This window comes from Camarhynchus parvulus, chromosome 14 (assembly GCF_901933205.1).
Source record: "Camarhynchus parvulus chromosome 14, STF_HiC, whole genome shotgun sequence".
Lineage (NCBI taxonomy): Eukaryota > Metazoa > Chordata > Aves > Passeriformes > Thraupidae > Camarhynchus > Camarhynchus parvulus.
Genome location: NC_044584.1, coordinates 12,498,874 through 12,523,904, shown reverse-complemented (window position 1 = coordinate 12,523,904; position 25,031 = coordinate 12,498,874). Strand labels below are relative to the sequence as shown.

The following is a 25,031-nucleotide window of genomic DNA, read 5'->3' as shown; positions in this document are numbered from 1 at the left end:
TTATTTAAAGAATGAAGCTCATTCCAACAAAACTACCGATTTAACATTTCCAAGTATAAAAACATTAAAAATTAATCTCTGTGGGGATAACTTTTATCCCCAACAAATTACTGTTATTAACATACATACTTCATTGCACTAAAGAAACCAAGGAGGAAGACTAGTCAATTTAATTGCTTTTGCACTTTAGAAAAAATTGCACTGATTTACATAAATTACCCCAAAATTACCCAAGCAAAGTTAACCTTGTTCATGGCATCCCAGCACTGCAGGCTTCAGAAGCTGAGAGTCAAATCAGGTGCCAGTACAATTCAAACCCCTCAAATTTGCAGATTATCAAAGTAAGTCCCACTACCACTACTGTCATTATGGTATTAAGGGATACCTGTGGGGGGAAAAAGGGAGGGAGGAAAAATCCCAAATGGAGCAAACTGCAGTACTTGTATCCAGTTCTAGAGGGAGGGGAGGGTTTGTATCACCATCAGGTTACTTGGGGAAAGCAAATGTTGCCAAAGATGGTTTTCCACAAGAGGCCCTGAAAATTTGCAGTGAAGTGATAAGGAGGTTTTGGGGGAAGAGTTTTACACTTTGGATTTTGATTCAAAGCTTTGCTTGTGCATTAAGTAGTCCCAAACACTCTGAAGTTGTGCTGTATGTAAATAACCTAAATAATTTCTTTTGACTCTGTACAATTCCTACCATAAGTAATTACTGTTTTTCAAAAAATAAGTGTCGAAACCATCACAAATGTATTGGTTTTTCAAGCTTTACTACAGCTATCTTTAAAAATACACAACAGAAAGAACTCCAGTTACACTGCATGAACATGTTCAGTATTTGGTGTGTAAATGGCGTGCAAAGGAAAGTAACAGTGCCTTGTGCTCCTTCCCAGGGCAGGGATAGGAAGCTAGCCAGGCATGCAGAGGCACTATTGCTTTCTAGAAGGCTGAAAATTCACTAACTCAGTCCCACCACCCTGGCCAGGGCCGTGGCTGGGGGTGCAGTGGTACAGGAGCAGGAACAAAGGGTGATGGCCCAGTACTCCTCAGTGACTCCATCCTCAGGGCACCTGGCCCTCCCCAGGGCCCCCCATCCCACAGCTCTGGGGCAGGCTGTGGGTAAGGGAACAGAAAAGAAGCAACACAGAACTAGGGTGACTTCAGGAGAAGTTTTTTAGGAGAGCCTAAACTGAATTTTAAACACTAAAAAGGTGAACAACTGGCAGTTGTTTTTTATAAAGTATAGTAACACAAGATATTTTATAGTTATTGGGTGCAACTCTATTTTTCATCATGTGCATGGCTGAGTGGTTAGTTAGCAATTTGTCATGCCTGGACTCCTGCAGGAAGGATAACTGCCAAGTGTGTGTACAAACGTTCATGAGCACTCAATAAATTTCACTACAGCTTTGGTGACACCAACATGGAGAGGATTAAAGCAACTCTAACAAGTGTACAATAAGACAAATCTCTGTCCCAGGGGAGGGAATGTATATTTGTGCAAAATCCCAGTGAATAAGTTACAGTAGTTATTACTGTACTGTGTGTGGCACTGCTCACATCTTCAATGCACCGGTACCAGCTGCCTCCCTGGGCAGGGGCGGCCTCAGCACAGTCTGAAATCCACACTCTGGATTTTATCTTGGACTTGCTTGCTCCTCTGCCTTGGTGCAGTCTGGTGGTGATTGGTCACTGTGAATGTCCTCAGTGTCTGTCTTTGCCTGCACCACCTCCTTCTGCTCCTCTGCTCTTTCCATATCCAAAGGTCCTTGCTCTTGGCCAGGGGAGAGATTTGGGGGTCTCTGGTCCAGCTTGTCCAGGTCATCACAGTGGCTGATGGAACTGGTCTCACTGAACCCATCAGAGCTTCTCAGAGACCTTTTGAAAGCTTTCTGACCTGTGAAGTGTTTAAAGCATTCAGTACCATGGAGGCAGCAAATACAAACAGTGGTGTGCACAAGTTCAGTTTCCAGAGGAAGTACCGGAATTTTGTAACAGCAGAGATGTAGGTTTTGTTTGCCTGCTACTTTGGACCCTGAACATAGACCCAGACAGGGTTGCAAAGTAAGAGCCTGTGTTACTGTATCCTCTGTATGCAGAGACAGAGAAAACTGAGCTGAAGCCAGGCTGCCTGCTTACAAATTGAAATCATCCCAGGTTAAACAACTGAACTCAAAGTCATAGGCTGGAAGCCACCAGCACAAAAGGTGAGTTAAAACCAGCCAGGCAAATCAGCATTAATTACTGATACAGCTATGCAGAGGGTGCCATAGATTTAACAGATCTTCTCCTTAGAATGCCTTAGGCCACAAAATGTTTGGTAGCAACAGAAATGCAGCTGCTGAAGTACATGACTACATGTTATTATGCTTTTATTTCAAATAAAACTTTTGGCTTGTTTACCTGTTCATTTTTAAAGCTCAATTACCTCATAATACTCCACAGGAAGATTCTAGACTTCCTGGGCAGTTGTCAGTTAACTGGAGAACTTCCTATAGTCCCAGGAAGAATATGTGGAGAGATAACAGCTTGGGGCAGTGTTCTGTGCCATGGGTACATTAAGGTTTTTAAGGTGGTAGAAGATGAGCTCTAGTTTCAGATGTTACAAAAGATGGCAAATCATGTGGGTCTTCCAGTGCCAGGGAAGTTTTAGAAATTAAACTCAGACACAGAAACTTACCAGGAAGTCTTTGTTTTGCAAGGCTGGAACTGGGAGTTGTTGGTGGAGTGCTGCCTGTTCCTTGGGCCTTTGATACATACATAGATTCTGTGGATTCTAGAGAGCCTGCAGGTTAAAAAAGTAAGTTGACTAAAACTACTGAAATGGCAGTATTTGAGTTCAGACTGTCACATGGGGGTGATGCATTTCTAAGAACCCAGGGATGTGAGTGCTGACACTTCAGAAGTGAATTGTTTCCCCCACCCTCATTTCACAGCACTGCTACACTCTGTGACATCTGCCCAGCTGCCAGGAAGGGTATCCAGCCATGCAGGGTCAGCACTCCCAGGGAAAGGGGCTGCTTTCTGCTCTAAGAACTTGCCACTTGCTGCATCCAGAGTCACAAGGGCCCTGAGCACTGCAGAAGCTTTCCCTGCAGGGTACAGACACAGAGACAGTTCTGGGTGTGCCAGATACTCTGCTGAGCCCAGGAATATTCATTTCTGTGACTGCTACAGTACTACTACAGTGAAAATTTATAATTTCAGGAAGTATTACATCGGTACATCAGTCTCACTGATGTAAAAGCTAATAGGCAGCTCTTTCTACATCCCCAGACACAAATTACAAATCAGAGTAAAACAGAGTTTTCCACATCACACCATTCAGTTTACTACACAGCCCAGCTGATGCCAGGCCCCAGCTGGCTTTAACCTGCCCTCCAGTTGCAGCACATGCAGTTTAGCATACAAAGCAGCACAGAGCAGGGTGGCAGCAGCCAGGGGCCATCCCAAAGCAGGATTCAGGCAGAGATTCTGTTCAGGGGCACAGTGGAACAGGGGAGAGGCTGTATGTGCACTCACGTGAGCAGCAATGTGCTAAGGCTGAGCTCACATACTGACCCCCCCAAATCCTCCAGGATATGGACCAGAGGTCACGGGAATGATTCCTCTCATAACTGCCAGTGTCTATCATGGCTTTTTAAACATGATTCAACATGCAAGAACAAAATGTAAACTGTACAAGAGAGCAGAAGATTCTTACTGGGTGTTACAGAAATAGTGCAAAGCATGTTCTTGTACATCCTGAGGGTGGATGATGCCACTCATGATCAAACAGCACAGGAACTGTGCTGCAGATTCAGCACAGAACTGAGCAGCCCCAGTGCCAGCATGACACAGATGCCCCGAGCCCTACCTGCTGTCAAATTGAACGTCCTTCCCTTGGGTGAGGCTTGGAAGGGAGAAAACCAGTTGAGCACAGAGCCCACCACTGGGATCTGTCGCAGCAGCCCCTGCAAAGCACAACCCAACATGGTGAAAGGGCCCCCAGGGGATGAGTTACCTCAGGGTACCACAGGGCTGTGTGGGGCCTCACCTCTTCCAGCAGTCGTTCTTCATTTGCTTTCTGAAGCTGAAGCTGTGCTTCCTGTATCCCTTTTCTAACAACTTCAGTCATGTTTTCCAAGAGCTAATAAAACCCAGAAATAAGGATATGTATTATTTGGATTTGAAACTGTCTTTTTAGTTCAGGTTTTCAGGATGGAGACAGGGTAGTCAGATATTTTTCCAATTTAAGACAGGATATGACAATCTCTATTTCATTATGACTATAAATTAAAGAATGTACATGCTGACTGCAGGATTTTTAACACATAAACCCAGAGGAAATAATGTAATTTTAAACAGGAATAGTACTTTTTTTTACACTTAGAAATGAGCCTATGACCTAAATTCTTTGAAAACCTGCTTAGCATATAAACGTTCCTCAGATGAATATCTGGGAAGAATGTTTATGTTTATAGAGTACATTTTGGTTCCTAGAGACACCCAGGACTTAAATCAGCCTCCCAGTAAAAAGCTATGTGTCAGCCTATAGGGTAATGTTGTTTTCCTGCTCTCAAAAAGAGCTGCCACTGATCCCTGTGGCAGCCCAGGCCAGCAGCAGCAGGGTTTTATACTGCAAAGGGCAGGCAGCTTACTGGGACAGCTGCAGGGACAAGGAATTAACAAACCCAAGGAGCTCCATCTTTGTTTGTGTGAGACAAATGCCAATTTCCATATATTGATGTTGGGTTTAACATTGCACAAGGACAGGCACTGCCTCCAAAATGCCAAAAATTTGTGTCCCTGTCAGCTAATAAAAGGACAAAGAGGAAGCTGCTCCTTTTCCCTCAGTCAGGAGCTGACCCCCATTGCAGCTCAGGACCCCAGTAGTCCCTGGCTGCAGCAGGGAGGGCAGTGGGGTGGAATTCAGAGTACCACGAAGAACCTCAGTGTTTCTGGCCCAGTCATCCTCAGCTTTGGTCCTGCCTTTCAGTGCCTTTGCTCCGTGTCTCAGGGCAGGCTGGACTGATGTGGGCCTTTTGTAAAATCCCCCTCCTTGTACCAACCCTCCTCATCTGAGTGAGGCAAGGGGCATTCACAAATGGGTTCTGCTTCCCAGCTTTGGATCAAATGGTGAAGATCCACAGATTTCCTGCAGCTGGTTCCAAGGACTGCACCCTTCTGACTCTTCCACTACTCTGTTCCTCCCTGGAACATTCAGAATCTAAGAGGCCAGTTCAGTTCCAACCTCTCCACCACAAGAGTTAAAAATCTGAAGGTACTCTACAGACAGAACTTTCCTCATGTCACCCTCCAAGCAGCACAGGCAGTCAAGAGTGGGCAGGAAGTCACTGCTAGAAAAATTCATTGCCATAATCAACATATTCCCATGAGCAGAAATAGGCAAAGGATTTCTGAAGTTCTATTTATTGTAGAGGTAAGAAAATTAAATGCCCAACACTAGCAGAATGAAAGGACAGATGCAATGCAGGTCACTCAAGAATTCTATTTTAGAGAACATTTAGAGAACTCCATTCAGGTAAATGCTTTGACAAATAGAAGTTGCATCATCAGCTTTATTACTTCAATGGGTAACTTGTAATTTCTGGGTTTAAGACACCAATTTAAAGTTTTTCATATATTTCAGAGCATAGTCTTATCTTAAAGCTGTATATAAAGAATCTCAATCCCACCACATCTAGCAGTGAAGAGAAACACCAGCTCACAATCAACTTACACCTTCACTTTTGTTTTTTGACAGCTTAAAATCTGAATGATAAAATGAGGCTACTTGAGTACTACTGGATGAAGGTTCTCATTAGAACTACTGCACACAGAACCATGAACACAAATCCAGACATCCTCACAATATCATAATCCATAATTCTCTGTATGCAGACACAGATTATTCCCTCCACAGTCATTAAAACTCTTGTGGGCAAGCACAACTTTTACTTTCACAATGAACAAAACCATGTCCTGAAGCCAATATGAAAGGGGAGGAAAAAAGGTGTTTCACTATTTTTTGAGTTATTAATACATACTCTTGAATTTTCTTCAATTTCTCTGCCTGTTGCTGCAATAGTTTCCACCAGCTCTGACACATCCAGATCCTCTGTGACCATGCCAATGTAAACACAATTCTTCTGCCCTCCGAATTCCGGACCTGGGGGCACAGGGAGAGTCAGGGCTTTGTGCTGAACAAATCTGCAATCCTGCAAGGGCTGCAGCACTGTGCTTGTCAATCTGGAAATCCCAGTACACACCCCCCTCCAGTACCCTAAGGGCAGCATCTGTGGGGGTACAAATTATGCAGGCCAAGAAAGTTCAGCCCTGGGGGTTTTCAAAGACAGAAAACATCACCTGAGCAAGAAAAACAGTGGATATTTTATACAGTCAAGGAGTTGTGTTGTAAATACCAGTGTTGAATATGCTTTAGGCTCCTTAACTTTCAGCCATTTACAGATTACTTGCTTCCACAACCGTAGGGCACTTAATTTTTGACAGCTGATTAGGAAAAGATCAGAATTCTGAAGAAGCAAATTAATGCTTTCAGCTATCATGTGGCACTGTGTAAATGTGAAAGTGTTGCTAATTATCACAAAAGTCATCTAAAGCTTTTAATTGAGCCACAGAGAGCAATGAGGCCATCAGTGCCAGTTTGGAATGAGATCTGCTTTCCACTAGATGAGCACCACTTGAGAAGGCTCCGTCTCCACCCAGGAATGCTGCAGCTGGCAAGGAACCCTTCTTGGTCTAGTTGCCCACACATCAGTTTTCACAAGGATTTCTGTGAACAGCTCACCTGGTGAGCACTCCTGAACTGAAACACGGGGGAGGGAGGAACAGTTACAGGTGTTCCTTCTGCAATAATCACATGGGCAGCAGCTCATTCTGCATTATAATGGCCTACCAGATCATTCTAGCACAGCTAGGAGAATGACTACTAGCTTGAAAAGAAATTCTTTAAATAGTGCAGTTACCCAAAGAAAAGGTGAGATCTGACTCCAGCTCATTTAACTTTTTCAGAAGTTCTGTATTGATTTTTTCTAGTTCTTTTTCTTGTTTGTCATCATTCTTCTCATCACTGTGATAGTTGTACCTTTAAACCAAGCCAAGAGGTAGTAATTTCACTTTACAGTACATACAGAAGGACCTACACATTTAGCACATTTCTACAAATTTCTGTATTTTACAAACAAAAACCTCAGAACATTACAGCTCCTACCAGCAAGTTTAGTGGCATTTGTCATCAGGGATTGGGGAGCTTGCTGCTGCAAATTCAACACAATAGATTTCTGGTTGCTACATTGATTACACCTGAACTGTTTTGCCTATACAGAATCCTTCCCAGAGGGCTGCATCAAATGATCAGAACAGACACCTGGAGGGTTTTTTAAAGTCTATTCAGCATTTCAGTGAGTGCCATTATAGATAAAAATAAAGTTATGCTTGGCTAAAGAGAGTGGAATGCACTTGCTCTTTACATATCCCACACACATCCACTGCTTCCAGTGTTACAACTGGTGCCCAAAGCAGCTCTTCAGCTTTTCTTTAAGAAATAATCAAAGAAAACTACTTTATAAAGGCAATTTCCTAAAAAGCACTCAAAAGCTTCAACTGGGTGCAAAGCCAGATAACAATCAGCAAAGGAAATGTCCAAATCACCACTGAAGAGACCATGTGGTCCTGTCTGCTCAAGCACAGAGTCTGCAAATACAGCATGAAGAAAACAATTTACCTCACAACACCTAACCCTGGCCAGCCAAGATCTTCAATATACAACAGGCTAACTGTTCTTCTCACTTCTTGCTCAAACTCCTCTCTCAGCTGCAGTGTGCTTGTCAACACCGGAATCTTCATTTTTAAGCAGTCTACCAAGTGATCAATGTCTTGTATTTCAGTTCCTAAAACTGCAGAGCAGAAGTGTTAGTGCATGGTAAGTGTGAGGGATGTGACACAGATGTCTGAATTAAGGATTTGTAACGGAGCTGCTCTGCAAGTTAATCACAAATATAATTTACAGATAGTATTGAATATCTTGGTCTATGTAAGTGGGTTTTTGGTTCAGTTATCTATGCACTGAGACATCAAAATGAATGGAAGTAAGGATTTCATAAAAACTAATAAAAAGGATTTTTTTATGTTACAAACTAATAAGGATATGTTACAATACCCTTTTACACTACATCAGTAGCTAGCATTAAAAAAAAAACCCACAATCATCCTCTTCCTGTAGCCCAGCTGGACATGGATTAGCTTCCATGCTGGTTAAAACAGAACATCACAGCATCACCAAGTAATTTTACTCTACAATCTGCTGTTCTGTGTACACCAGGACCTTCTCTCATGAGTGTCAGCTGTTCTACAGCCTAAGCCCCTCACCCCACACAAACCAACAGGAGATACTGTGCACCCCCTTAGCCCTACACACTGCTCTGTGCTTCTGCTTTCCAAAACACAGATTTTTTTTTTTAATATCCCCCCTCCATCAGTAGCTATAGAAAACCCTGGAGGCTTAGTAAATAATCATTCCAGCTAAGTAGCTGTGTTTTGAACACAAGCACCATTGCAGTGTTGAAACACCTGCATAGTAAGGTCAGGCATCTGGTGTTAAGCAGCTGAGAGAAGGAATTTAACTGCTTTTCCTAATGAGTTTAAAAAGTAACCAGGAAGTGTTTCTCTGCAGAGCTAGTGAGGCAACATGACCCACAACAGCTGGGCTCCCATTAATGCACCCAGTGCTGGCGTGCAGCAAAATGATAAAGCTGAGGTGGTTTTGTTTGTTTGTAAGAAAATCCTCCCCACAAGAGAATATCCTGAGGAGCTTTGTGAGTGCATCTGCTTTTACCCCAGGAGATTGTTGTAGCATTGCACAGCACAGGGCAGCATTTACAAGGGGCTGGCTGGAGTGAACATTACCTGCAGAAGTCATGAGTGGGCTGAAGCGCACGCAGGTGCCTTCATCCTCCAGTTCCACCACATCGACCCCGCTGGCAGGAACCAGCTGTGCCAGCTGCTCTCCCAGCTGCAGGGACAAGGCACAGTCAGGGAACTGGGCAGGGATGGCTCCTGCAGGCCCTGCCTCAGCTCAGGGAACAACACGGACACAGTTTTCCCTCAAAATCAGTTCTTGCACCAAAATACTTCACCCTGCCGTGAGATGACTGAGTTCAACAGATCCTTAAAATCACGGAAATTTGGGATAGGCTGCAAGTGTTACAAGTCAGAATTTTCTGCAAAATTGTCACTGCCATTAGGTGTGCCATGATTACTGCACAAGGGATCCAAACGTGCTCAGCTCTGTCAGCAGAAGCTTCTAGAATTAACTTGAGAGCTGGAAAAGGCAGCTGTCTGTTCAAGAATACACAGACATTGGCAACAGAGCATTTGGCTGATTTAAAAGAATTCTGAAGTTTACACATATTCCCACAAGATCAAAGGAACAACCAAGAGCTTAAGATTCAAGAATGATTTCACTACTAATTATGTGTAAAATGATCAGAAATGTGAAAGCAACTTTGCTCCAGAGCAAATTAATCTTTTAAATAGCCACAAGTTTTGCAAAGGAAATTCGATCAAGAACATCTTTCAAACTCCTCTAACAAAGGGTTTATAGCTCCTGATGACCCCCTGAACTACTCCCCTGTCACTCCCCTCCATTCTTACCCACTGATTGAAGGTGTCATAAATGTGCCCTTCGTTGCTTATTATGGGGTGCTGAATAGTTGAGGCCTGTGCAGCATGTGAGGTCTGATCTGAATCCAAAGACACAAGAATCACAGAAGTGGATTTTTATTTACTTAATTAAATAAAATTTAGATAAAAGACAATTACATTTAGATAAAAGACAATTACATCTCCTAGCTAATGTAACACATCTATACCATGTACTGGGCCTGGAGCAGATGAACATGGATGTTTTTGTAAAAATATGTTGAACACAATAAATACTGGAAGTAAAACAGAGTTGAATGTAATAGTTAAAAAAAAAACCAAACCAGTAAAATACTTCTGAGTTTTGAGGTTAAGATGCCCCAATGGAAATACAACCAGTGTTTTCACAATGCAAAGTCCTGCCACAGGAAGCTGCAAATATTTAATACCTGTGACAGCATTTCCAGAGCTGTTCCCACTGTGTTCTGCTTTTAAAATTGCAACAGGAACTGTAATCAGTAAACCACAGAAATGTAGTGCTTGCCACGAGCTATGAAATGTTTGAAAGGAACAGAAAACCTGAACAAACCAAAATCTCTCCCCACCAGCACACTCATACTCAGCCTGCAGCTTGTAAGAGACTTCCATCATCTGCTCCCAAGATCAAAATCATATGCAAATCTTCTCACTCAAGAAGGCAGAAAATTACTTGTTATGAAAATTTAAAACACTGCAGTCTGTCTAAAAAAAGAAGCTATCACGTGTATGATTTGTCACAGATTATGACCAGCATTCACAACGTTTTTAAAAGCATGTTACATGAGAGAACTGCACTACATCACATTTATCTCAAATTCATTTGGTGAATTAGTTTAAAGTAGTGTATAGAGAGGGGTGTTTTCTTGGTGGTTGTTTGGTTTTAAATAAATCACATACCTTTATTTGAATATTCCTGGAAAAACTTGAAAACCACCACTGGTGAACTCAGCTCATCTTCAACCTTAAAAGAAAAAAATATTTTGCCCTGCTTTTTTAAAGATTTAACACCATGTACAATTCCTTACACTGTTGAGCAAAGCTTGAGCTCTCTTGGAAATCACCCCAGAATCACTGGGAAACATCAAGAAAGTTCCAGCAAGAAAAGTAAGATTGTAATTGCTCCTGCTTTGGAGAGATGGACTGTGCCACTTCTGGAGACAGTCTGAGGCTACATTTCATAATCCTAAAAATGCCAAGATTTATTTGAGTAGGAGGGTAAGTGATACAGGAACTTGAACTCCCAAGGCCATTAATACTCTACAGCTTACTCAGTAAGCTGACTAAATTTTCTATACATCAAATATCAACTAAAATTTGGGGCTGAGGGTCAGAGTAAAATAACCGAACCCTGTTGGACAGGACATCTCACAGAAAATTAATTTGGAATGAATACATTAGCTGTGATTTCTAAACCTGTTTCAGGTGTAGAAACCTCAGCTGGGATAATTTTTGTGTACAATATCACAGGGTTCACAATATGATTTCAACAGCAGGGTAAGATGCAGCCAGAACAGATTAGAGACACTTAGGGAAACTGGTTTCATAGATGTATTACTGAGCAAAGCCATGTCCTAAATGGAATTAAATCAAGCTTTGAACACAACTTCTGGCTGCTCTTCTGCACTCCCATGGGTGCACCAGTACAGAGCAATGGAAAAAACATGATCCAGAGGTCACAGCCAAGCCATGACCTTTCACTGAACACCAGAACTTAATTAGAAAGATCCCAAACACCTTCAAAACAATGGTTTATGATTAACATAATATTTTTAATAATTTATTCTAGTCAAAGTTATTCTTATCATAACAGGCAGAAACTAAGGTATACAAGCAAAGTATTAAAAACAGACTGTACCGAAGTTTTAATGAAATCCAGGTTTTTCAAGTTTTCCAGCAGCCTTTGACTCTAGAAGACCAGAGCAGGAGAACAAATGGAGGAGAGAAATACAATTTTAGTAGTTAAAAGCTATTCTGAAAAACATTAAACAGTTGCAATTTTTGAGCAAACCCCTCCAACACATCAGACTCATCCAGTTTTGTCAATTTGGAATGCAACAGAAAAGTATTTTCTGGGTTTAGTTAAACACTGACTACAACGTGATCTTTAAGAAATAACATTTTGCGTATAAGCATTGCATTTCGTAAATAACACATTATATTGGACCTTAACTTTTACTAAAATAAGGACTCCATACATAGTGCACTTGTACCTCAAGAAATGTTTTGAAGTCCTTTTTACTAAAAGTAATTTACCAGTATTTAAATCAACACAATGCCAAGTAGGAAAATAAAGTCTCTCTGAAGAGCTTTCAAGCAAAAATAGTTAAGAGAAGTGACAAAAGAGGAAATTATTATGTTACTCCACTGTCAAGGAAGAACAAAGACATTTTTTTCTCACTTTAAAAAATATACATACAATCTAATAGTAAAAACACAAACCCTGCCTCAAACATTTTCCTGTGCTTTCATTGTGGGTGAAACCCAATGTTACACTATCAACAACTGCAGTATTTTAGTTGATTCTTCTACAACACCTCACAATAACCTGAAAGATCTGTCAAGAGCTGTCATAAATCCCTGCTGGGCTGTTGCTCACCAGTTGTGAGGCATGTTTTATCCTCTCCACAATGCCATCATGGCCCAGGTACTGCAAGGAGAGCCACAGGGGCAGGGCACGGAGCTTCTCCACGGGCTGGCTCGACGTCAGCCCCGCTGCCAAGGACTGAGGAGGAAAACAAACAAATCACTGTTAACCTCTCCCCAATGCTGCCACTTTGCCGGCTTTGGAAATTATCATTAAGATGCTTCTGAAGAACATGGCAGCACAGTGATCAGAATCAGAATCCCAGGATCTGGAGGATGGTGAGTGAGAATCTGAACATACCAAGGATGGATCCTCGTGTCTGTAGAGGGTCACTGCAGGCACTGCGGGGAGCCCCAGCCAGGAACCCAGAGTCAGAGTCATGCTGTCACATTTTGTAGCAGCCTGAAGTTTATTACAATAAGCACAATATAAGCCATGTATATTTTGACTAACCTTACATAAGCACATTTTAAAGTTTCTAGATATAGTGAAACATACCAGTACAGAAGAGGAGACATAACCCAAAGCCAAAGTTGCCAGATTCACACTGGAAAAAAAAAAGTGGGTTTAGCATATATTAAATATGTATTGAGACAGCATTTTAATCTGCAGTTTAAATATTTCATATTGATGTGTAAAGGGAGGTAATTTTTGTTCATATATACTTTATTAACAATGCAGGAGATGTTGCTACTTGGTATTCCAAGATTGAAAACTCAAAAGTAAAAACCTACTTCATTCTAAAAATTTTCAGTCCAACATTTGGTGAAATCATCACCCAAGGTCATATCCATAATTTAGCATCAATTTGGTATCAGAAATAAACAGTATGCTAATACAGCTATTCTACAAAATACCAGGAGAAACTGTCCTTATTTCAGCTTCAAAAAATATCATCTTAGAGCACTGGAGTCTTCATTGACATTGTCCAAGTTTTTGGAATTTATTTTTCTCTTGGTTTAATCCTGCTCCCAGTTCTGATACACACTGCTCTTGCTGAAGCCTTGTTGACAGCCTTAACTGAAATGCCATTTCATTCTCAATAACCACTGTATAATGTCCTCCCTGACTTAGAAGGTGTTTTTAGGCCTCCCTGACCTAGAAGGTCTTTTTATTAAAATTCCAAGCTCTTCAAAGCAAGGGCAGATAAGATTACCATCTGAATAAAAGTGATCACTAATCTGTGCTGAAATTACCTCTCCAATTAATTCCTCTTGAGTATGTAAATCAATTTCTATCTCACAATAACAAATTATAACCATATAAAATGCTTACTATGACCAACTCAAATTGGTCCTGTGGTTCTCTGTGAGCTGCTAAATTAGATGATGTCTATTAGTCAGACTTTTTAATGAATACTGTTCCAGAGCAGTAAGTGTCCAGTTCCATACCCTTCCACATGGAGCCACATCTTGTGCTGCTCACAGAGCTCCTTCAGCCGGCCCAGCTTGTCCGTGTGCCCAGCTCCTGGAGTCCCTGGTTGAACAGGGAGAAGGCAGTGACAGAGGATCAGCCTGCACTGAGGCTCTACTAAATCAGCCTCTTGGACTCATCTCAGATCACTTTCCAGGTCCCAGGCAAGTAACAGTCACCTCCCTCATTCATACTTAAAGCAAATTTTGTACATGTGTTTAATTAACTAGAAGAAAAATATATTTTTCAAGCTGAAGTTGATGGCAAATCCATCAAAAAATTCTGAAGCGTTAATGTAAAACTGATTTTTAACAAGAGATCTGCACTCACTAAAGGAAGTTACAGTCATATTAATACATCAACTGACATATGCAGAACTGTAACAGCAAAATCCAAATTTGCATTCGTTAAATAAAGTCCCCTTTGGACAGATAATTATTGTGTGGTCATTAAGATATTTCCTGATATTTCTTGATATGCAACCACTGAGCTGTTTAGGAAAATTTTTGGTTTTTTATTTTATATGTTTTTTGTTTTTTTATTGTATATGTATTCATGAAGTAGCATGGGGGGTTTTTGTGATTGTTTGTCCACAGCACTTACCAGCATTGGCCACAAGCAACAAAGGGAGTTTTCCAAACTCAACATCATCTTTAATCAGTCTGTCCAACAAAGCAACATCCTGGTATCAGTAAGAAAACAATGTTTGTCAAACACTGAATTTTTTCTGCTGAACTGGAAAATGCAATAAGATTGAAAATGAACAGCATTCTGAAGTTCTGAAAGGAAACATTCTCAATGTCTTGGGTTTTGGCTTGCACTTTCTTCCCCTCAAAGGCAAAATAATCTGAATAAAGCATTTGTGAAAAATAAAACACAAATACACCATGTAGCTTGTGAAAGTACTCCAACTACTCCTATTCTAGAAATCTTGCACTAAAAAGCACTTTACTTAAAAGACATTAAAATATTTTTCAAATGACAAACTGCTTTTAGAAAATTTCCATCTATGATTTGCATAGCTTTAACACAGAGGACTCAGAAGTTGAAAAAGTAAATGTATTAACAGCTTTTTCTAACAGCATACTTGATATTCATTTAATGAGATTTAAAAACCGCCAAAGCACAGAAAGGGCTCTTAGGGAAGATAAACTTACCATTTGGTGCTGAGATCCAAACATAGTGTTACAAGGCACACGGCACATGCAGGAAAGGGGCAACCCTAACTGCAACAGAAATGATGGAATTTCAACTGAGAAATAAGTACTCTTTTCATGTGTTCACCAATACAGAGTGACACAAAAACCAGTGTGACAATAGAAACCTTAACATTATATTATAAATTAAGTTTTCTGCTAAAACTTATAATCAAATTAATAAGGAAAAAGCACAGGACAAATTATGTATGTTTGGGCTTAGGTCTATCTCGCATGACCAACAGCTTATGTAAATCACAATGCAACCTAGAAACAATCACTCATTTTTCACAAAGTTAGCAGGCAGGATGCTTTCAGTGGAAATATTCAGAAAATTTCTCTTCCTCCCACTGTATCACTACTGTGAAACACAGGCTGTAAATAAAAACTCAAAATGTTTTTCCCAGACAAATAGTTTTATTTTAAATGTATGGTTCCCTACAGCTGAGGTTATGCCTAGTATGGACTCTGCTTCCTTTGCTGTTATTTCCACCATGAGGAAAAATACATTGCCAAAATCCCCAGAGCTAAGCAGGCAGTATGCTAGGTAGGTTCTAATTGCAGCTAAACCCCTCCTGACCCCCTGACTGACTTTACCTGGTTGCAGAGAGCTTGGCCCAGGCCAGTTCTGGCTGCAGAACTGATGTATATGACAGGCTGCTTAGTGTAGAGCACATTAAAGCCCTCCAGTGTGTAATCTTCATAGCGGGTGTGAATTACAAGTCGACAGATTTTTAGGAGACCTTCACGATCATCTTCATGGTAATAGGCTGATCCATTTTCATACCTGCCAGAAAAGCCAAGTAAATATGAGCACAAAACCAACAGTCAGTTTAAGGACTAAAATAACACTGATCAACAAAAAAGCTTGCCACAGGACAGAGAAGATAATAAAAAACCTTCTATTTTCCCAGGTTAAAGTAGATTCAAAGAAAACTTTTACGAGACAGGCTGAGATTAACAATGAGAGCCTAGTATATATTTTCATTTAGACTCAGAGCAAGAAAGAAAGAAACATCTGTGTTCCTTTAAGATTGCCTTTAGAGAGTTCAAAACCTTGCTTATTAAAAGTAGAGCGTGGGAGGAAACACACAAAAGGTTTCATTCTGGTTTCAATATAGATTCAAATTCTGGACTGCTAATTTTAAAGATAATGCAACCTATATTCTTCAGCCTAGGTTAAGGTTGTGTTCAGACCTTCCAAGGATTTCTAAGTTTGTGACATGGTGGTTTCTTTAGTTGACATCCTCAGTCAAATCATATCCATTTTTAAACATTATCACTACCTTGTCACAGCAGTTATTCCCAGAGACTCACCTGAAAAGCCTGCAGAGCCAGAGAGTAGTGTCAGAAAGGATCCTGGTTGTAAGTTTTCTCAGTCTTTCCCTGTCCAGCACAGATATATAAGCAGCCAAACTATGTCCCAGTAGAGCCATGTGACCCTGCTCACCAACGTTCTGAAGTCTGCAAGCCAGAACAGAGGAACTGCCAGTCAAACCCAAGTCATGGGCATTACAGCAATGTGGGCTTTATGGATTTTTAATGCACACTGGCAGAACTGGTTGACTGCAATTTAGATATTTAGCACAGAGAAGTGCAGTAGATCACAGCCAGCCTCCTGTATGACACACTAAGCTGCCAGTGCACACAGAGCACCTCACTTGGCCCAGCTGCTCACAGGAACAACTCCTGCTTTTGAAACAGCCAACATAAGCTGGAACTAAGCACCTTATCTGCACTGGGACTGGAGAGTGCATTAATACCCTTCTCTCCTACGCACAGAAAACTCAGGACACTTATATTACTCTTTTTAGAGCTTTTCTTTATTAGGGTTTTTTGTTTGGTGGTTGTTTGTTTATTGGTTTTGGGTTTTTTGGTTTTTTTTTTAAATCTTGAACATATTTTTTGAATTTTAGTTTTCAATAATCCTCTACAGATCAGTTAGTACTATTTACATTTTACTGAAAATGGAAAATAAATTATTTCCTTTCATTTTAAAATCTACAGAGATACATGATAAAATCTATTGGTATTCAAATCTTTAAGACTTAAAACAACTTTGAGGAAGTGGAAGAAATGAGCTGTCACATGAGAAACGTTTCCCTTGTATAACTCCATTTAGCAATTAGTAATGGAAGCTTTGTAATTTTAAGAAAGCCAAACTTCAAGCATTATTCTGCTTCTCTATACAATGTAAGGTGCCTTTAAAAAGTTATCTGGTTGCACAATATTTTACACTTTAAAATACATAATATATATACTCATGCATATAAGTATATATACTAAAATATATAGAGAAATTATATATACTGAAACACATATAGACCTTAAGTGGATAAGTTCTACAGTGATCAGAATATTAAAAAATCAGGTGTCTTCCACATCCAGTAACTGATATTGGCCTCACCTGTAGGACTGTGAAGTTTCCTCTTCCTCCTCTCCATGCATTAGGTTCTGAACTAACTGGAGTATGCTCACCATATCCTGGCCACTGGGAGGGGAAACAAAGCCACATTGAAGAGACACAGACAGGAAAATTCCAGCATCTAAAAGAGGCCATCTGGGACACTCCACTTTTACTGAATGCTGAGTGCAGCAACAGAAATGGTTCCTTGGTCTCAGGAAAACTGATCACAAAGATGAGGATGTTGAATAAATTCAAAACCCTACTTGCTTATAGTAGGAGACTCAGAAAAACAAATCTACTGATACCTGAAAATTTGGTCTGAAAAGCCTGACTTGCCAACATTGAATTCTTATTGCTACACAACCAACCAAGGCAGTAGCTAAGGATCCACATTTCACTTCATCTGAACCAGCCTCAGCTCCTAACTCAGCACATCTCTTAAAGAATTCCCCACAAATCTGAGTTTCTGGCAGACAAAAGCTATGTTAGACTTCTCACATGACTTCTCACATGGTAAAACTGGAAAAGATCCACCTCAACTTTTCTAACTCCAACTGAAATTAACAGTAGTGTAAGAACTTACACTGAGAGCTGAAATTGCTTTTTGTTCATAGAAAGATAACTCAGTGTCTCCACTCAAAACTAGGGCTAGTTCCTGCACAGCAGAAACTTAAATAACTCATGCAATATTTTCTGAAGTGCTAGCCTGAGCTCCTGCAGGATCATCTCCCACAGAGGACACAACCAATTTAAATCTTCATTTTCAGGCACAATGGTCTTACCTGCCTTATGGACAAAAGCTCTGTTTAATTTCTAAAGACAGCTGTGCTGAAAAGGCAGGAGGTTCCTGGGGTTTGGTTTTTTTTTTTGTTTGGGGTTTTTTTGTTGTTTTTGTTTTTAGGGGTTTTTTGGGGTTTTTTTTACTGTTTTCTACCTTATCAGAAGTTTATGTTTACTTTGAGTCTCAACCACAGCTGTAGGCACCACTACTTCATCAGATTCCAAGAGTTCAAAATTTCAGTCACTGAGGACAAGTAATCTTTTTTTCTCTTTTCTACATGAGAATGAAAATAGTTAGTATGATTATAGTATTACTTTTTTTCCCCATGGGAATATGGAAAAAAAGTTTATTATCATGCCTGAAAAATGTTAACTTTTCCATTAATGCAAGTTGCTTGGAAGACAAACATGCTATGTGTAGTTTAAGATTTTGAAAAGAGCATTATCTAAAAATTGCTGCTGCCTACCTGCCTTGGAGTGGTCCAGGAATATCCTTCCGTGCATATTTCTTTTCATTTTCCTCCTCCACTTTCCTAAGTTAAAGACACAGAATAAACTCTGTATTTAACATCAACTATGTAATTGACTTTGACTTGTAGAAATGCACACTGACATGTATCTATTTCGCTGACAACAGTTCAGAAATAAACCAGGTGAGATCGACACAAAAGTTTCATTCAGACTGAATTAAAGAGTTCCCAAGTTGTTGGGGTTTTCAGCTCTTTAACAGAAAGCTTAGAGAAGAATATCATATATACAGGAACGAAAAACTGCTAGCACTGCAATAATAATCTAAAAAATCCTAACTTTGAAAAACAGACTTGTTTTGAGTATTACAGAACATGCATATATATGTATACATTTACTGTAAAAATCCCAGCATTTGAGAAACAAAGATGATTTGTATAGGTGTAAGCTTCAGAATGACAATGTGACCTCAAAATATAGGAAAATGAGGGGTTTTTCTGCTTATGCCAGTGAGACAAATAATCCTCCCCTTAGCACAAACATCTATTGCTTTTTATTGTACCTCTGATTGTCTTCCAGCATCTTCATTGCTTCGTTCAGATTCTTCCCCATTTCTGCTAGAGTAGGGTCCACCATCTTTTAGGAAAAAGAAAGCAGCTTTCAAGAAAAGATCAAAACTCATTTGTCTTACTACTGTCTCTGCAATCTAATAAATCCTAGAAGGGGTTAAACCTCAACATTTGGATCTAGAAAGACAAGAAAGTATCCTTTGAGACTGCCCTAGATGAGAAATAAAATGGCATCGTTCCCTGCCATTTCCCCAGCACACTTTTACAATGGTAGTTTTCAAAATAGATGAAAAAACACCCAACCCAAATACTCTTATAAATCTAATTTTTCCTATTTCTTGTACCTTTAAACCAGTTTTTAATCTTAACGAATTGGAGAAATTCTCTTCATGTAGACAGAAGAGTGAAACTAACCTGCAGCAGGCAGCTAAGACAGGCTGATATGCAGCAATTATCCTCCAGCTGCACAGAACAGGCCAAAAATTCTGATTTCACTGCTGAAATCAGGTAACCACAGACATTGCCAGGATGGAGGAGTTTAAAATCATGGAAGTTATTTGCCTGAACTGATGACAAGCTCAAAGTATTTCCCCAGGAGCTGCTCTGGCTGTGATGAAGTCTCTTTCATAAACTTTAACCCAAGAGGCCTGACAGAAGCTTGTGACACTGACACCAGACACCTGGACAGGAGCATTTATCCATTTAAGGATTTGATGCCATTTGAAGCTTCCAGAGAATGCGGAAGGTGTCATCTGGCAGAGCCTGATTTACATATATTTGAAAAATAAATATACCCCAGTGTGAGGGGAGAAGACACCAGCACCGCTAAGCCCCAGCACAAAATTTAGATGGCAAGAGCCCTTGAGATACTCAGGTGACCCCATTACAGAGTCCCTGCCTCCCATAACCTCCATAAATTCAGCACCAAGTCAGCACCCACGTACCAAAGACTCTGGTAGTTACCCCTGCAGGCTGCTGCTAAGGCAGGGGTTGTTTAAAGAAAAAATCCCACAGGCAAACGCATTCACTCAGGCAGATGCAGACACAAAAGCAAATTTAATCACAGAAGGTAGTGGGATTCATTTACATGAGGATTTAACACTATTTTCATCCAGAGGACTGATCAAGAAAGGAAAAAAAAATTAAGCTGAGAGTTACCATATGTTCAAAGACTATTTTTAACCAAATATTTTGAGATTTAACTCACATTACAGCAAGTGGTAGGTGGCTGAAAGAATCAGTAGCTGGGCATGGGCACAGTGATCAGAGCAAGACTGACAATTCTCTATTCCATGGCTTTGGAAGTGGCCACTAACAAATGTTTGGGGGAAGAACAAAAGAATAGAGCAAGTGCTGAGCAATATTTTACCATGAGAAATCCCAGCATTTAGCAATAAATAGGTTTTTACACTTCTACACTGACTTGTACAACAACCACCGGGTATGAGGACCACAACCTAGTTAAGCACTGAGTGACAAAGCAGTACAAACACAAAAAGTTCCAGACCTCATCACAGATTTAAAAAACCCAACATACACTGCAAGCATTCAATACTCAGAAGAAAACAGACATAACCAAAGGAAAGATGTAAATTTGATCTTTGGCAATATGTTCACACATTTTTAGTGGTTTCCAGAGTTGCACCATGTCAAAGAAACTCTGGAAAGAAGTTCAGGAAAAAAAAGAAAACAGTTTGGTTCCTGCAAGCCCTTAAAAGAGTAAATTATCACAATCTACTGATAGTGATTATCTCAAATAATTTAATTCAGGCTGCCATAAAACATCATCAATGGCTGGAAGGCAGTTACTTGTTTGAACCTTCATTAGCATCACAAGCAAACATTCATATCTGTTGTAAATAAGGACTCAAGATGTAGAGACATTATAAAAAGGGCTCTGAGCTGCTTTTGTTTGCAAAGAACATAAAATTCACCAGCTGAAATGACATCAGATGTTTAAAACTGCACATCCCTACCTTGTGACTCATCCTCTCTCACTCACTAATTACACACATGAAATCCTTCTGCCAATAAGCTGCCAGAATAACGACATAAAATACAGCTTTAAAACTCCTAAGTTACACTAAGCTCCAAAAAAATGCTATGAAATCCACAAAGTCTTTGAATGCTGATATGGGCTGAATTAGAAAATTAATCCCTTCTGATTTTTTCCAATTGCTAAGTGGATATGCAGCAGCTTATTTTCTCCTCTGAATTCTGGAAGGAGAAGAAGCTCACCTTTACCTGCTCAACTTTCTGTATGTTCCTCCTCTGCTCACATTAGTAAGGCTGGGAAGCAGGAGACTTTCTGCTCCTTTTAGGCAGCAAGAAAAATAGGTGTGGCAAAGTTGCAACAACAAATCATTAAGTTAAGAAAGGTTTCTGAACACACTTGAATAACAAGAGCAGTAAGAAACAGTATTTTTTTCATGGTCTTGAACAGGTTTTGAAAACGACTGTGGGAGGAGTTCTTGAACACTCCCTAAGCACAGGTGCTGAGGGGTTAAAGGAGCTGCAGGAAGTTTCTGCACTCAGTCCTTGCCCTGGATCACAGGCAGCCTTTGGCCAGGGCACTTACAAGACACACAAATCCTTCCAAGCTCTAAGGAGGCACCAGCCCTGACTTTTCCTGCCAGGGGTCCATTCACATCCCAGCACCTCCTTCTCCTTCAGCCCCTGACACACCTCACTCAGCCTGCTTCAACTCTAATCATTCATTGCCTCCCAATGTGTTAATCCAAGTCCCTAAGGTTATCCTGCAACAGCTTTGATTTGTAGTCACTTCCCTATTCTGTAACTAATCTGTTACTATTTTATTAAGTACTTTGAACTGTGAACTGTTTATGATTTTACAGGCAGAATGTCACACCTTGGATCACTTGGCAAGTGGGGAGAGAGGATAAGGGGCCATTCTCCAACTGTGATAAGACTGAAAATTAATTGCAAATTCAAAAGGGAGAATACTGCTTCTATACCAATGTTTTCCAGTCTTGGTTTTGCATTTCTGTAGACTGTACTCCTAATGAAATAAAGGGATGAATTTTAAACAGATTACATAAACTAATGTTGTGAGAAGCAACTCGCAGGTGTAGCTCGTTCACTGTTTCATGGGAGCTCATTTTCCCACTACATTACTGTAACACCTTAATACAAAGTTTTACCATAAAAAACCAAAACCTCTTCTCAATGGTAAATTAATCTCAAACAATGTCAGTATTCTTCAGCCAAAAGAATATTGTTTTTATTCTCCAGGGTAAGAAAAGTTTAAGATAACAAAAAAAAGCAGACACTTCATGACTGTTTGGCTTGAACAAAAATGGCACTGTGTCATCACAAGGCTTCTGCTTACAGATACTCACTCTTTTAATCTTGATTTATTCCCCTGACATGTGCCAGGACCTTAATGCAGCTCGGCTGCCTGAGTTTTCTGTAAACTTACCAAGATGTTGTGGTAAATAGCACAGTAACAAAAGGCAGGAGCCACAGGCTGAGCAAGAAAGCAAAACAGTTTTTTTCATGTTTAGGGAAAATACTGCTGTAGAGATAGCAAGAAGTTACAAGGAAAGAATTTGCATTGTTTTACCATTGACAAAGTCACCTAACTTGAAATTTAAAATCCTCCAGAAGATTGGTCACTTCTATCAAAATCCAAATGGGGAAAAAAAAATAGAATAGTTCTGTTAAGGCAAACTTCTGAAATCTAACAAAGGCTTCCAGAATTATTTAAACAAGTTCAGCCCAACAAAAGATTACTGAATTTCAGATAAAATTAGTCATAATTATATCACTTGTGACACACAATACCTTAAAAAAAAGCTGAAACGAAGTTAATTTACAAAATCAAACCAAGAAATGTTTGGTGTGCACACCTGTGAGTCAGATTCTGCAATGATTTTCACTGCAGTCCTACTGTGCAATGTTTTCAATTCTCAGGAAGTTTCTCATCTGCTAAAAAAAGTCTTTTTCCATTTGCAAGACCCTAAAGACTGCAGTCACCCAACGTCACTGCTCATTAGGTGACTGTACCAAAATGGTTATGAAAAATACAAAGTTGCAACAAATGTTAATACAAGTTAAAAAGTACTTATCACATCACTGGCACCCTGCACAAACACACAGCAAGGAGAGAATCCATGGCTCAAATAAAAGACAGTCTCAAATCTACTTTGATAATGCTTAAATAATGTCCATGAGATAAGTGGACAGACATTATCTGCAGGAAAATGTGTCCCAGATTGGAGGAATTTTAAATATATTTGGGGACAAGAATTCTGACATGTCATGTCACGACTTGATAAACTGCAAATTGTACAGATTTACCACAATCTTAACCAAAGAGGAGGGCACTTACTGCTAAATATCTAGAAGACCACAATTGTATTATGGCATTTTATTGTACAGAGAACTACAGCTTTTATCACATATGTGGAAAAAAGCCATGATAAACAAGAGAGGAAGTAAATCAAATGATAACTCTTGACATATATGGAAAAATCAGACAGGCAAGTTTTGCAGACCATTACAGACTATTCCTCACATCAAGAATAATCAAAACATGGCCATCTTTTAGGTATTTCATTCTTACAGTGTGTTTATTGCTTCTTATGATGAACTAGGCAAGCAAAGAGCTTGGTCAGTACTACACTTGCTGTGTACTAATGCACCTTCTTTAAATAACCCTGTATCACACCAGGGCTCTCTTTGAGACCAGATCATAGACATCATACTCCAAACTCTTCCAATGAAATTTTACTTAATTAAATTTTTTTCAGAACAAGCAGGAGTCACTTCTGCCAGCACTAGTAAAGAACCTAAGCTTTTAAACACTAACAAATACTCTGCAACACTGTATTCTTCAGGAAGCTTGTAATATATCAAACTTTTTTTGCCACGTCAGGGGGGATATTCCTGGATTTCCTGACCATTTCCCTGGAGCACATCCCATTCATATTTCTCCGGACCAGCCCAAGGATCGCATAAAACCCAGCATGCAGCATATAGTAATGACGCAAGGAGGGGCGTGTGCACTCAAAGCCTCAAGCACACCAAGCACTGGTTATTGCCGAGGCTCGGTGTCCCCACGGCCACCGAGGGCCGGCACAGCTCCGGGAGGGGCAGGAGGACTCCGGGCCCAGCAGGTGCCTCCGGAGCAGCCTCGGGCTCACGGGGCCGAGCGAGCGGGCTCGGTCCGGGCACTGCAGAGCCAATATTTGCTTTGCGCACTGCACGGGCAGAAGAGCAAACACGGGGCAGCGAACGCCTCCATGTCAATTCAAAAAATGGGTAAAATAATAATTTATTTAGTGTTATTTCCTCTCCTACCCTGCTGAAGGCTAACACTGACAGGAAATAAACTCCATCTTTTTTTCTTAAGAAAGCAGAAAACCCGCTCCTGCAGCATTTCCTGGTAGTTATCTTGCCTAGGTCCGGATCCGGGACACGGATGCCGGTCACACCGGCGGCTCTGGGGGCCGAGGGCGACACGCCTGGAGGCTCCGCTGCTGCCCCAAAGCTCCGGCAGGCAAAGCCGCCTCAGCCCGGGGGCAGAGCCGCGCACCGAGACCCGGCCGCCGCCGGCCCGCGCCCCTCCCCGCGGCCCCGGCCCCACCGCACCCGCTGCTCGCGGCGCGGCCCCGCCACTGTCCCTGTCCCTGTCCCTGTCCCTGTCCCTGTCCCCGGCCCCGGCCCCGGCCCCGGCGGTGCTGCCCCGCAGACCTTCTCGAGCGAGCCGTCCATGGCCACGGGCCCGGCGCTGCCGCCCCGGCCGCTCCACGCTGGCAGCGCTGACGGGGCCGCGCGGGGCGGGCCGCGCTCGCGCGCTCACCTGGGCAACCGGCCCGCCCCCCGCCGCACGCACCACCGCGCCGCAGCGGCGGGGGGATGCGCGGCGGGCACACTGCGCATGGCGCGGCGGCGCCGGGGCCGGCCCTTCGC

The 25,031-nt window shown here is 41.1% G+C and overlaps 1 protein-coding gene across 1 annotated transcript; it reads right to left on the bottom strand.

Annotated features, from left to right (window-relative positions):
• Positions 1–40: 40 nt before the first annotated feature.
• On the bottom strand, positions 41–24,925 carry PDXDC1 (pyridoxal dependent decarboxylase domain containing 1). Its single transcript, XM_030958269.1, has 23 exons — positions 24,813–24,925; positions 19,091–19,164; positions 18,528–18,593; positions 17,281–17,364; positions 16,191–16,337; positions 15,471–15,660; positions 14,835–14,903; positions 14,281–14,359; positions 13,656–13,740; positions 12,763–12,811; positions 12,565–12,666; positions 12,277–12,402; positions 11,536–11,586; positions 10,578–10,641; positions 9,654–9,742; positions 8,907–9,012; positions 7,726–7,897; positions 6,968–7,086; positions 6,029–6,150; positions 4,036–4,128; positions 3,856–3,952; positions 2,680–2,784; positions 41–1,896 (listed from the first exon to the last, which is right to left on the bottom strand). Exons 1-23 carry the CDS (start codon positions 24,831–24,833, stop codon positions 1,637–1,639), a joined length of 2,370 nt encoding a protein of 789 aa, XP_030814129.1. The 5' UTR covers positions 24,834–24,925; the 3' UTR covers positions 41–1,636.
• Positions 24,926–25,031: the final 106 nt, after the last annotated feature.